The sequence below is a fragment of the Falco punctatus genome (genome assembly GCF_963210335.1).
Source record: "Falco punctatus genome assembly, chromosome: 12".
Lineage (NCBI taxonomy): Eukaryota > Metazoa > Chordata > Aves > Falconiformes > Falconidae > Falco > Falco punctatus.
In genome coordinates, this window is record NC_137592.1 from 27,366,765 (window position 1) to 27,380,951 (window position 14,187).

Here is a 14,187-nt window from a genome sequence, read left to right on the forward strand (position 1 = left end):
CAGAACAGAGGGAAGAAGGCAAGAAGATTAGGACATTCAAAACCAGCTTTTTATCCTAATCAGTATAGTAGAGCCAAGAACACCAAACACCTGCCTGTAGATGGACAAGTATCATGAGGACAAGTAACACTGGTAAAGTGTTACAGCTGTTAAAGCATGATGTAACGTCTTGGGGTTACATGACAGAAAAGAGGAACTGGTGATACATCTGCGGCCCGACTGTTTAAAATAAACCTAATAATTGGCACTATTCTGGGAGCTGGGTCTTCCGTTAGCATAGCAGAGTATTCAGGCACTAGTTAGATACGCAAGAAGTGTATCAAACCTTAAAGTATCATATCGAATATCCACACAAATATATGAAAGATGTGACTGGGTTCTACTTCTGTCCCTTTATTAGGTCAAAAGGTGAATGCAAGTGTGTCAAAATAAGCCAAAGTCCTGCAGCTTATAACACACCAAATCAAAAATATAGAAAATAAATGATAATCCTGTCTACTTACATAAAAAGGTAATTTTTAGAGGAAGTTTCCAGACTTGCACAAAATATGCAGAAGACCGCATACTATCAGTTTCTGTAAGAACAGCAGTTTCATGTGAAAAGGGAGTCAACCTGCCGGCCAGACCTACTTTACCAAAAGCTCTGGAAAACAGACGCTTGAGCACCGAGGGGCCTGTCCTGCTCTTGCTGAAGTGGTGAAACATCCACCGTCCCCCCTCTCTGTCCCCCACCCGCCTCTGCAAATCACTCTGGGACAAGACACAGGAGGAGGAGCTCTAGGAGGGAGCCGTGGTGGCCGAAAGGACCGTAACACGTAACCAACACTCCGCACAGGATCGGGCAGAGCTGTCACAATCATCGCTCCGTGTTCTCATCTGCAGTCGTCCTCCTGGCCCAGCCAAAGCAGAACAGCTGGCCGAGGAGCTCCTCTGCCGCCATCCCACTGGACCCAGCACCCTCCTCTCTCTCACTTTTAACCACCTGTGGTACCTCAGGCTCCATCCCACCCCTCCCCATCCTTCTCCCAGTCTTCTGCCCCCCAGCCCCCTCCAGAGGACTCCGAAATGCAGATGAGAGGAACTACAATCGCACAGCAAGTGTCACCAGCTAGTCGGCCTGCCACGTCTTTATTGCTACGGGTTTGGCAAAAGGGGCAGTCTCCAGCCTGGGGTGGAGGTTGAGGCAAAAGGCTAATAACGGTTAAGATAAAAAGTGATGAACAGCAAAATTAGGAAAAGCAGTCAACGTATTTCAGGGCTCTCGGAAACAACTTTTTCTGGAAGGTACTGAAAAAAAAAATCTTGCGCTCGAGTGGCAGGCTCGCCTCTGACCCTGACGCAGTGCTGTGCAGCGTGTGATGGTCCCGTCTGACCTACTGGCATGAATTCAGTCGTTCTCCCGCCCCTCGAAGGCTAAGGCTACTACACACAGCTACCGTGACTTGCGGTTCAGTTCACAGAAGTCTCACAACGAGGGTCATTCCTTGTGCAATGTTTGATGGAGGTGAAGGTAAAGTGGTTTCTTGGTCAACAGTTGCAATTTCTTCCTTTTAAAGTCAGTGGGTTTTTTGTACCTGTAACCACAAGAAAGTAAGTTAATCCACGTGCTAATGGCTGTGTAGGAAGATGAAAGCATAGTAGAAAGCTTGTCCGGTACAGATCTTATTACCGTAATCTTTTAAATACATCCGACCAGACTTACTGGAAGCAAGAATAATGAGCAGATTTACAGGAAGAAATTCAAACCAGTACTTTCTCTGGATTATGATTTTAACAAAACAAAGATTTCCATTTTTAAAGGAATGTAAGGTTTTTGCAAGGAGAATCCCCAACATAATACTCTGGATTAAAGGAGATGCAGTATCAGTTACACAACACTTAGAAGCACTCCAGCTAGCAGATAAGCACTCTTGCTAGAGATGCCCAGAATGGCAAGGTTCACCCTCTTCCTGACAAAAAAAACACCTCAAAAGCCTCGCTCAGATGTTAAGCCACACAGTAAGGCTGGGATGCACATCAAAACCACTGCAGCATAACTGGCTAATCTAGTTCTCCGTATACTTAGAGCAGGGAAAAACCCATGGCCACCCAACAATGCTTCGAAATGCTCATAAAAATTCAATTGCAAATCAGTATCCCGTGTCTCAAATCACATTTCCTTTAGAGAAGTTCTGTACCAGAATATTGTGCAAGTCGATTTATTTTTTTTTAATACAGCTGATCTGACACTTAAGCTAAGGTCAAAATTAAAACCTCCCGTACAGATTTGTTAACTTTATATAAAATTTAGTTACAAACACGAGCATTTTATTCAGAAATAAGTCTAGTTTTTGAGAAGGGTCTCTAGCCATTTTATTTGCCTAAAAGCACTTTATCTTCCCTTCCTTATTAAAAGGAGGATATTCCTTGTGGAGGTCGATCTAACGAGTCCATGAAACCTTCCTCGACGCAACAAGCCACACATTGTAACCGAGGTCTAGTTCATTTCCTCCATCACTGGCATCTCTAATTGCGAGTCACTTACAGTTCTATAACAATTGCCCCAGGTTTAATTTCATCCATCTCCATGAAAGCAAAGCACTTGGTGCTAGTAAACCTTTTCTTAGGCTTGTAGTGTTTGAATTCAAAGAAAATAGCTGCACCTAGAGTGGAAAATGGTTTAATAGAAAAGTTAGCAATTACGGCCAGTAGTTAACTGAAAACTTATCTGCCATTAAGATGCTCTGCATACACTGGAGGGAATCACCTCCAACACATCTGTTATTAACTCAAAAGCCACACCACACTCTTGCAATGCTCATCAGTCCGAAGAGCTCGTACTCTTCACTCAGTTATTCACAGCCAGGTAACAGTCTGTCCAGTGACTAAGAAAGCGACAAAGCAGCTCACTACCTGTGTAGCAGAGCAGACTGCTGCATTTTTATCTCTTTTCATTCCCCTTTTGTCTGCAAGCCATCACAATGACTCATTTGAAAGGGACAGGACGCAAAGGTCCGTTTTTGTCCCTGTCTGGATCTTGAGCCCTGCAGCAGCAGCTCAGGCACGGCCTGTTTATTACACCAGGACAGGAGCAGCCTAGTGTCTACGCCTCCAAAGCCCCTGGGTGCTGTTTCAGGTCGCTGGCAGTACATACCTTTTGTTAGTTTTTCAATGTGTTTCTGAATCTCAATGTCCACATTAAAATGGACATACGTGTCCTCCTTCCTCAAAGCCACGGGAGTATCTTGCACAGGAGTCAGGTCTATCCCATTCAAATCTGCAGGAAAGAAACAGCATGAGACTGGCACAAGCTTCTCAGACTTTAAGGTCCTGCTGTAAAAGATTGATGAATCACTCCTAATATTGCCACAAGTTAACGCACACCTGGATTTTCCCCCTGCATTTAGAAAAAGGGGAAATCACACTCCTTCACACACAGTCAGTGCATCTTCTTGCTGACTGCAACATGAAAGCAGGTGAAGTTCTGACAACATTTAGAATTAAAAATTGGAATTATCCCTCTTTTTAAGAGCACGTTTCTTTCTCCTGCCAGCACAGGATTCTATTCCTTTGCAAACGGGACTCCAGCAGGGCTTCAGCCCTTTAGCTGAACCGGCAGGACGGGGTACGCCCCAAAGGCTGCCCCCTCCACGCGGGGTCTGCGGGCGCAGCTGGCACGGCTCCTGCAAGCTGTGTGCGCCCTGCGTCCCTGCCTGGGCTCAACGCGCATGGCTCCTCTGGGGTCTTCCACAGGCAGAAGCACGGTGGGGCCACGGGTCAGACTCCAGCTCTCAGGTTGTGCTGCTCAGGCACGGCCACCGCAGACGACGTTGTTTCTCACTAAGCCTCTGCTGTTTATAAAAGTACATTTGTCCTCTTTCTCCTCTCATCAGTTTTCCCTTTCCCTCAGGTGGAGCCAAGTTGCTAACGACACGGCCGAGGTTACACGTACAGAGCGTGTGCCTCGCGCTCGGGGGGCGGGCTGAGGCTGGGGCCCTGCACTTCGTCCAGGGAGTGGGCTGGGACCACCGACGTTGCACCAGGAACAAAGCTCTCCCCGAGCCTGCAGAAGAGCAGTCTGGTATAGAACCAAGGAAAACAGCTACTAAGCACCTTCAGGTTCCTAACAGGGACAAAATCGCTTCCCAGAGTTACTTTTCCTCACCAAAAATCTTGAGAAATCAAGTACAGAAAGTCACCGTTACCAGACTAGGCGATGGCCGTCCCCCCTGCCCCTCTTCTTGATCCTGTTTTCTGCATCATTACTTGGCAGCCACCGTTTATAGGAGCTTGCAAATAGAGCGCCACATGTTAACAGAAAGACTTGTTGGGAAAGTTCTAATGTTGCCTAGCAATATACAGCCTCCCCGAGCTCCAGAAAGGAAATGAGAGCTAGCCCTGAAGGCAAGCAACAGTTTAACCATTCATTAGAAATTAAGAAAGACAAACACTTCAATGGCAAAGAACAACGAATGTTTGCTTTATGAGTTCCGATAAGTTCCAGGATCTAGTGTTAGAACCCTGTTAGGGCTGGTATTTTCCTGCTGGCCAAGAGAAACTCAGCATGAAAGAATTAAATTTGTTTAAATCCACATGCATCCAGCTAGCCCCACCACTGAAGTCACCCACCCCTCAGCTTTCTGGCATACTAGAAGCAAAGAAAGATCCACAAATGACTAGAGAAACGGAGCCTGAAGAATAGTTACACAATCTAAAAATAATGCTGCAAACCTAAGGCAACACCATAAACAAAGCAATGCCGCATGTTTCCATGACTGAAAACGCAAAGAGGCAGTTCTATCAGCTGGGGAAGGCCAGAGTCACATGCCAGCTTCCATCCCAACCAGGTGAACTCCTCAGAGGTCCAGAGAGAAGTGGAAAAAAACATCACAGGAAGCAGGATTAGGTAAAGCTTTCTGTCTAGGTATTTTGGCAGGTCAGCACTTGAGAACATCACTGGGATTTAAGTGACATTCACTACTGCGACCCTTACTTCTGCCAGAGAACTTGCCTGGTGGAGGAAGCACCCGATCACACGTCTAACAAGTATTTTATCCCTACGTTTGGTATCCAATAGTACATCTGAAAAGGATACACACAAGGTCACCACCACAACTGAAAATAGCTAGAGGCTGTTGGCTCAGCTACAGATTTTTGTATGATAAACAAAAAAAATCATACACTTCCGAAGATTGTAAAGACGAGCAGATGTCAAGCGGGGCAGGTTAAGGATAAGCAACTCTGACCATGGGGCTTCCCCCTATGAAATGCAAAATGAAGAAGAGGCAGATGGTCCCACTTAGAAAGACTCTGAATACCAAAAATCTCAGCCTCAAGCAACAGGTATCAACCACGTTGTCACCAGAAACAGTGAGAAATCCTTATGTTGCCTGTCCCGGACTGACAGGGAAAGTGGTTCTTACAGGTTCATGGAGGCTCTCAGAGGGGGAGGCTGTCAGCCCACCAGGCTTTGGCTGAAATATTTCAGTGCCAAGGCTAAAACAAATTTTATTTCACTTGCAAGCTCTGCTTCCCAGCTTCATAATTGTTCCTCTAAACCTTAAGCACTGTTAAGATGATCTTTGTTTTACTAAAAAATTAGTGTAATGACAGGGCAAGAACGGAGTCGGCAGACTGGTTCACCGCCTGCAGAAAGCCCAGAGACCAATATGTGTTGGGGAGTACAAGAAATCCAAACAGGTCTGTACTTAAAGGTCAGCTGAAGAAGCTGGAATAGAGAACCACAGTCTTCCAAGTCACCGGTACTTAGCTCCCAGCATGGGGCAGGCACCCTGGAGCACACAGACGAGTGTCCCCTGCAGCGATTCACCTCCCAGTATCTCTCAAACACAGATTTTTTTCCACCCTTGATTAAAGCAGAAGCCTTAAGTCCACAACAGAAAATGCCAAGTACCAACAAGTATTTTTCCCAGCAGGTTGAAAAAAAAAAAAAAAAAAAAAAAAAAAAAAAAAAAAAAAAATCAGTACAGCTTTCAGAAAACACTCTCCAAACTAGAAATGAGGAGCCAGGAACAGACATCATTACCCTTTACACTGACTGTGATGTAAGGATCAATGCACTGCCCAGCATCTTTCAGACCAATTTTCTCTATGTTGATGGTGAGTAATGTCATCCCGGGTTCAGATGGCAATCTGGGTAATAAAGTACCTGGAAAGAGTAAAGCATATTATTAACCCTTTGTGTCATCTTACAGCAGAGGCCTTGCTCATCCCATCATCCCTCACAGAAGATGCTGTTCTTAGGGGGTTCAAAGCCCAACAGAGTACACAGAACTAAAGGCAAGTCTGTGTGCACAGACACACAACGTCGGTTGACAGATTTCAAAGCCCCCACCAAAAAACCCCAGGGCTGCCTCAAGTCAAATGAATTCATGAAAAAATAATGCCACAAGAACTGAGAGGAGCTTTGTTTCTTTCTTGCTCTTATGCAGAATAATGTACTCATGGAAATCACTTTATATCATTTTTAAGGATTAAATTTGGGAGGCTGGATTCAATCTGCAGTTGCAGGAAGTTCAGACACTTAATCAGTCGTCCCACCCCATTGAACATGACTTGGCTTCATGTTGAATATTTAGACTGGGAGAATAAGGAGGTAAATGGCACTGCTGCAAATCCCACTGAACATAAGGGAACCAGAAGAGAGATTCTTCATTAGCTAAGTTCTACTGCCCTCTACTTAAAGGGGATAACAAAAAAAATAGCGTTTGCATCCCCCAAATTCCCTTCTGCCTTAAGGAAGGAGTTTCCAGCTCTGCATCAAGAACATTTAGCATCAAAACCTCACAGTCAGCATAAACGAATCCTCACAGTGCTGAGGAAAACTGTGCAGCTGGCAAGAAATCCACACTTCAAACTTACTAAAAGCCATGAGATTCTGTCATCAACAGAGTAGTTTTCCTCATGCTGATTTTAGCAAAGACTGTCAGGCTTCAAGCCTCTCTCCAGTATTAGATGAATATGCACCAAGACAGAAAATGCTTAGACTCGTGAGCAAGTTTGATTTAAAGTTTTGGTTTTCTAATTAAAAAAAAAAAAAAGAAAAAAGGTATCCCATGTTATCCCAAGGCTTGAAATCTACACAAAGTAATAGTTTCCTTTGACAAGTCAAATATGGGTTTTCCTTGATACTTGTTTTTCCTCTTGATCTGCTTGAGGAGCTGGAGAACCAAGGAGTTTTTGTCCTGGCTTTGCAAGAGAGGACCATGTATTCTGCTCTTAGAACTAGAGCCACAGCTTCAGCATGATTTTGTGAGCGTTCCCACACCCAGTCCTTCTTTCAGGATCATCAGCAAGACTCGAAATCACATCTGTGATGCAGTACGTTCCTGTATTTCCCATCTTGGCTACTATCAGACTCACGACCTCCAAGGTACTGTGTCTGCAGACACCTCATAACCTATCAAACGGAATTCGACCCACCATTCTGAAGTAATGGGACAGGCTCCTGACTGTAGTGTAAGAAATGTTAAAAGCAAACTTAGAGCACCCATTTCTGCAAAGCAGCATACGCACCCTAGTTAATCTTGCTGTCTCTCTTGAACAGATGCTGAAAGACAAGAGCTCTTATTTCAATCTAAATGAAGGCAGGAGCAAGCCTGTCTTCCCTTTGGCACAGAACTTTGCTCTGTCATCTTTCAGTTGTCTCCTTTAGGACACAGCACGCCCACAAGAGCCAAGAACAACTCTAACCTTCAGTTTTCCTATCCATCCTCAAAAGAACTAAGTGATGGGATACTTGACAGAAAAATCACCTGAAAGATGCATCAGACTGGTATTTATTATAAAAACAGTGGCTTAAGAAAAATTACTATGTTATTGAAAAATGCTTTGCAGAACACATGAAATTGCAGAGTTGCAATCAACAGGAGAGTCAAGCTCATTTCCAGCAGGTATGAGAACAGCAGGACAGCCGGTCTCCAAGGAACACTGTTTCCTTTCTGCCTCAGCAGGAGGAACAGCCAAGCCAGGAAAGGACTAAAGCAGCTGACCGTAACACATCTCATGTGAGCCACAACCACCCGCGCAGGTCTTTGGCCAAAGCCTCCGCAGTCATTTCGCACTGGAGCCATCGGCTGACAGCCAGCCCTCAGGGGTATAACGTCACTGCCAGGCCGCCACCACGGCTTGGAGCCACGAGCCTTCTGCAGGCTCACACTGAGGCTTTGCACGAGAAAAGTGCCAGCCGCTTCAGACACAACCACGGGGCATCACAGCCAGAGGGGGAAGGGAGCACCTACAAACCAACGAAGCGTCCTCCCACAAGCGTGGTTCGGGTACACAAAGGTGAGCCAACCCAACAGCTCACTGCCACCAGGACACAGCCATTCAGTCTCCATTCCCAAACCCCGATTCAGAGAAAGGGGGAAGAGTGGCAAGTCTCCTGCTGCATCCACAAATGGAAATGGTTCACAGAAGAATCCACCGCCAGCACAGCACTAGAATATAGAAGTATATAACCAGGAGAAAGGCAGGAAACCTTTGCTGTTAGAGGCATCAAGCCACTGGGCGGTTCAGCTCCACACAGCACAGAAGTTTAACTATCTAAGTACTCTTCGTGTAAGATTTCCCATTAAAAAGTGTGTTCTGCTAAAAATCTAGCTACACCTACCCTCGGCTACACTGCAAGTCAGAATGTCGTTATTAGCACAGTAGGACTTTTAAAGAGCTAGATAAGGTGTGTCACCAAATACGACCTTTCCTTTTTCTGGCACTGAAGGCAAATGACGATCACATGGATGCCTAGTACTATGATTGTTACCAAAGGTTGTATTGTGAGGGTTGAAATTAAGAGCTGAATGAAGAACATCACAGCTACGTGAAAATGATCAAAGAAATAACTGTATATACTAAAAGGTTATCATACCTTCATTGGCTCCTGGGTTAGATGAATGGTGCAATGTGATAACGATGAAGCCGTGCATGTAGAAGACAAGACCATGATCAGTTAGATAACATAGTTATGCACTACAGATTAAAGGCATATAGAAGCAAAAGTGCAACACAGTCCTATCAATTCAACATGCAAAGTCCACTTTACTTACAAGGCTCACCCCAGAAGGCTGCAAACTGCTTTTGATTAAACCTTATCACACAGAGAAAGAACAACAGACCAACCTCTAATCAGGCAAGAAACACCACGGTATTTTACATTCAATGGGGAAACAAGTTCTGTGTTCAAATAGCACAAAATCACCTTAATGCAAAAAAAATCAGGGAAGTCAGATACACTGTTTACTAAGTAGATGGCAACGTAAAGTATCTGTAAGTTCAGGAGTTGCTCTCACCTCTTCTTAAAAAGTGAGGAATAGTTCTGTAAGAAAGTATATGCCCCAAACCTCTCCTCTTTCTGATTTGGCTACACTGCTTCTTTAAAAATGATTTAACTGTAAAGTTCATCTGTCTATTATCAACTTGGATTCCTCTTAGGCACGTACACAGCTTCTATGTCCACTATATGCATACGGCTCTAACAGGTTGCACAGGGGTAACCGTTGACACTGTGGGAATGGTCAAGGCCTCACTGATTCACCACCATACCAAGAGCTACTCAAGGTCTCTCTGCTGTGCTTTGGACAGCCAGAATGCATCTTCATAAATGGATTTACCACGGTGAACAAGAAGGATCAAGATAGTAAATGTCAGCAATAAACTATCACAATATATTATGGCATGTTTGTGAGTTTAGCATAAACGACTGCAGACTGTGCGTATCTACAGCAGTACCCCCTGCAGGGGTCATCCTCAGTAGCATGCATTTGTCAAATCTAAGGTAAGAGACATGTTTTCTCCAGGCATAAGTAATGCAACACCCCAGCGCTCTCAACCATAACTCCAGTACTAGTTTCCCTACTTGTTACCGCCTTCTTGAAATATGAACTTTGCCAACCCGCTCTGAAATCAGAAACTTTTTTCTTCTGCAAAGAAACTACACCAGGAACCTAAAGAACCTCTGTTGTAACATCCTACTCCTTTACCTGATAAATTGTCAAAAGCTGAAGTTACAGGAAGACCTTCTCCAGAATCTGTAGATATACCCAGTTCTACAAGTGCTTTCACATGGACAAGAACTTAAGCTACCAAAACCAAAGCCACCCCCCTTTATCCTCTCAGAGCTTGGCTTTAGTCTAAGCCATTGTCTCATCAGATGATGCAACACAAAAATAACCAGCAACAACTTATCACATCCCTAGCAGCACGTGATGCTCCTTGCAGGAGAAACATTGCCACAATTTAGATTTAAATGTGTTTGAAACACTTCACAGAGTACAGTTAAGAAAGCGCATGGAATGAAAATACTGAGTTTGAACAAGGAATAAAGGCTAATTATCTGAAGTAGATGGTACCACCCTCACAGGTTATCCACGGAACTGTTTTGCAGTAAGATATTGTTTGCTGAGAAAAAGTATCCACGGGCCACCTTTGTGGTTCTCCAATACAGCATGAGAGTTTACACTAGCCTGTTGCTCCTCACCCAAGCTTTTCAAATCACAGGTAGAGAAAGGGGCTTCTCAGAGACGGAACTTACACGTGCTGCATGGGCTGACATGGCAAGCCTAGAGCCCCTACCTGGAACTCTAGCAGGAAAAGAGTCTGGAGACCCTGCTCCAGCTCCTCCTTCCTCATCATCCTCCTCAAACTCCAAGTGTTCCTCTTCTCCAGGTGCTAAAATCTTCCTGTAAAACAAGAGGAAGAAGAATGAGACTCAAGATCACACATCATCTGGCTTTCAACTCACAAGTCAGTGTCTGAGTACAGAGCAGAGGCAACACGTTTTAATGTCATTTCATACTTCTTAATACCTACTACCTGTACCTACAGACTCTGACAGATTGCAGGACCTCAGCCCAATAGAAAGCACAGAGTCTAAAACCAAGAGATGGCAATTTCAGAGAGATGTAGGGATGTATCAAGTCCTGATTTTACCAAAAGCATGGGCTTGATTTTTAGTGGTACCTAGAAAAACAGAATTCAGAAGTTCTTTTATCAACCAGTTTACCCAAAGCAGTACAGCAAGTATGTGGCTCTTGAAATTCTAGTGTTTCAGATGTACACCAGGTCCCAGGCTATGTTCCCTTTCAAATACGTATCTGTACATGGAAGTGACCCAGTTCCCTCTTACCTGAGTGGGACAGGCTGAACATCAAAGGGGAACTCCTTATTGTAAGTGAGGATATTCTTTAAGACTGCAGAGAAGGGGAAAAAAAGTGAGAACCCATACCCATAAACAAACATTAATTCTACTACTTTGCACAGCTATGTCCATTCTCACAGTGCCTTCACACACACAAAAAATGATAATATTTAAAAAAAATAATCAGATCATACAAAAATCCCAACCCTTCTCTCATATTTTAAACACCAGTACCATCCTGATCAGAGCCGTATCGCTGTAACGTTCAGACAGGCTAACTGCAACGCCAGTACATAATGACCAACAAGATTACAAGTACACAATCACCTACACAGACAAGGAAGATAAACATGGCAATCACCAAAAGCACCATGAGAAAAAGCTACAGGCCCTGGGGTAAATGGTAGCAATCTTGGCTGGCTGTTGAAAGGAGGGTAGTGGCGTTGCTGGCATCTGCTCCAAACAGATTTAAGTCTCCGGAACAGACACACATAAGCACTTGTTGGCTGTACATTCAGACTGCCATCGTGAGAGTCCAAGCGTTCTGGTAACACGTAGTTTAAGTGAGATTTCCTACTTCATGCGTGTGGTTTTAGGAGGTTTTGGTGGTGGTGGTGAGTATTTTGATTTATTTTTTCTTGTTTTCTGCCCTCAGATGTCTGGGCAGATTGGCAAAATTCAGAAGAGGTGCAGTGCAACACCTGAGCCTCAAGCCCCAGAGACACTGACTGTAGTCTCCAGCACTGAGTGGAGAAAGTCTTTGCCATCTGTATTGGAAACTCAGGTTTTAGTAATCACAACTTTAGCTGTTATTTCCAAAAGCACTTCAGAGCAAGAGCAAAACTTCCAAAAGCATGGGAAAGAAATAAGCATTTTGTGACGGCTAAAGGCTCTAAACATCTACAAGAGAATGTCCACAGGGAGAGACATCGTTCTACCAGACAGAGAGTATCCCAGACTGGGCAGGGGGAGAGGAGGCAGAAAACCTCAGTCCTCTCACTGAGCCTCACTTTGCAATAAGCCCTCTCAGAGCACAGGAAATCTCCCCTGAGGCTACCGAATGAGAACAAAACTGTTTTAAAACAACGTTAAGATCACACAAACACGCAGAAGAGCTTCCCTGCCTGTCTTCATATTCACATCACTCAGCACGGGCTCCATCACTAACTTACCGGACACCATCTGAATGCTACAATGAATAAAGAATCGCTTAGGAAAACTATAAAGAACCCCAAAAAGTTTTTCCGGTCTTTGCTCATTCTGGTTTTTTTTTTCTGGTTTTCTGTACCACCATCCGAGAGGTTATGTACTGCCTGATTCCAGCCAGACACAGTACAAATATACATAGAAAGTTTGAAGTTGCCTTCAGAGATGTGACAGACTAAACTGATGCCAAGTCTCTCTCTCTCTCCAAAGACTTCTGCTCCGAGGGATCAGTAACGCAGATCTCAACGTGATTGTGAAGAATCACAGCCACCTCCCAACAGAAAAGCAGCTAATTAATAGCAGTCAGTCAGCCTCCTGTGCAGCTGAAGTTCAGGAAAAGGAGGGGATTTTCATCACACTCAGAATTCCCCAGGTCTTGGAAAGCTACATCATACCAGAGACAGAAAGTGAAACTGCTCCAGGCAGAAAAATCTCAGTAAAGCGAGATCTCTCACTGATCACAGGCGTGTTACACAGACGCAATAGAAATTACAGTGGTTCTCCTCCAGCTTCCAAAGGCTGGTTAGCACTCGATTCCTCTCTTCCCAGGAACCAACTTCTCTCACTATGTGAGCGAACATCCCCTGAAAAACCGCCTTCCAGTCATACATTTCCATCATCACTAGAGGGCACAAAATGCTGATACAAGCACAGGAAAAATGCAGTTTTACAGCACCTAAAATCCTGATGCTGCCTGGAGGCAGAGCTGAGCGTACACCCCCTGCCAGAGAGCCGCAGCCAGGCACAGGTGTTGGTACCAGACCTGCAGTCAGGCATCCTGGTGGCACTGGTAATAAAGGGGATGCTGAATGCTTAGCTCAGGAGCACTTCTGGAAACACCATCCAGAATCTTTTGCCTGTTACTGCTGAAAGCTGTGGATCAAGTTTTTAACAGGCCTTCAACTCTGTCATCACCAACAGCAAATAATTTTGCTAAGTTGTAATACAGCTATTTACTAAAGTTCTCCTTTAAACATCGTCAGGATAAGAGGCGGATCTACAGCACTCAGCCTGGTGAAATACTTGCTCAAAGTCACAAAGAAAAAGCAAAGCAATAAAACAGCAATGCAACAATCACCCTCAGAGGAAAGGAGGATCTTCTTTGCATCCATCACAAGTGTAAGTTTCTGTTGATTTAAATAAAATTAACCAGATCACAGAAAAAAACCCATTAGGTTACAACGAACAGGAATCTCCCTTGCAATACTGTGTAAGACACCCAAGCTTTAAGAGATTGGCTTGGGCTTTTTGTGTTTTTGTTTTGTTTTTAAAAACACACATTGCCTCTGGGAGAAAGATCACTTCCCCTCTGTAATGCTGGGAGGACACAACTCACAGCAAGCTCTTCATGTGTATCACCAACAGGCAGAACCCCAGCATCGGGGCCTCCATTTATGTGGCTTTTCCAATAGAAATCTTTTAAAAATACTGTTCCGCAGGCTCTTGTGCAGAAGCTGCCTTTTCTTTTGTGACACTGGATAATATCCCATTGATTTTATCAGCAGCTGGCTCCCTCTTGAAAGATTTCAAAAGAAATTATCAACATGAGCTGTAAGACCAGTACATGCTACCTTGGTAGAGACCACCACTGTCCATTTAGATTTTTAGTGACAGCCTATGATACCTGTACTGATTTTCCTTTTTAATTAGACAACACAAAATAATTCAGATACCAAGCTCTCCAGCACAACGCAGTATCTACTTCTCTTACAGTACATACATACTGAGTTTGAAACTAGTCACTTAGTGGCTAGGATTATCACAGATGAACACAGGAACATGGGATGTCCCAGCCTATCCGTTTGTAATGTGTATTAGAACACTGGTATAAGCTTTCACAAGAAAAG

The 14,187-nt window shown here is 44.2% G+C and overlaps 1 protein-coding gene across 3 annotated transcripts in view; it reads right to left on the minus strand.

Moving 5' to 3' along the window:
- Positions 1–372: 372 nt before the first annotated feature.
- Positions 373–14,187, minus strand: part of AIDA (axin interactor, dorsalization associated) — a 29,214-nt gene continuing 15,399 nt past the window's right edge. Inside the window, exons 5-11 of one of the 3 annotated variants that reach the window (XM_080408711.1) lie at positions 11,123–11,186; positions 10,570–10,676; positions 8,867–8,878; positions 6,026–6,148; positions 3,134–3,256; positions 2,525–2,642; positions 373–1,574 (exon numbers count right to left, since the gene is read on the minus strand). In XM_080408711.1, the coding sequence (XP_080264837.1) occupies positions 1,478–1,574; positions 2,525–2,642; positions 3,134–3,256; positions 6,026–6,148; positions 8,867–8,878; positions 10,570–10,676; positions 11,123–11,186 (644 nt within the window). In that variant the 3' untranslated portion in view covers positions 373–1,477. The remainder of the gene's footprint in view (positions 1,575–2,524; positions 2,643–3,133; positions 3,257–6,025; positions 6,149–8,866; positions 8,879–10,569; positions 10,677–11,122; positions 11,187–14,187) is intronic. The other 2 variants (XM_080408712.1, XM_080408713.1) reach the window with 2 other exon arrangements.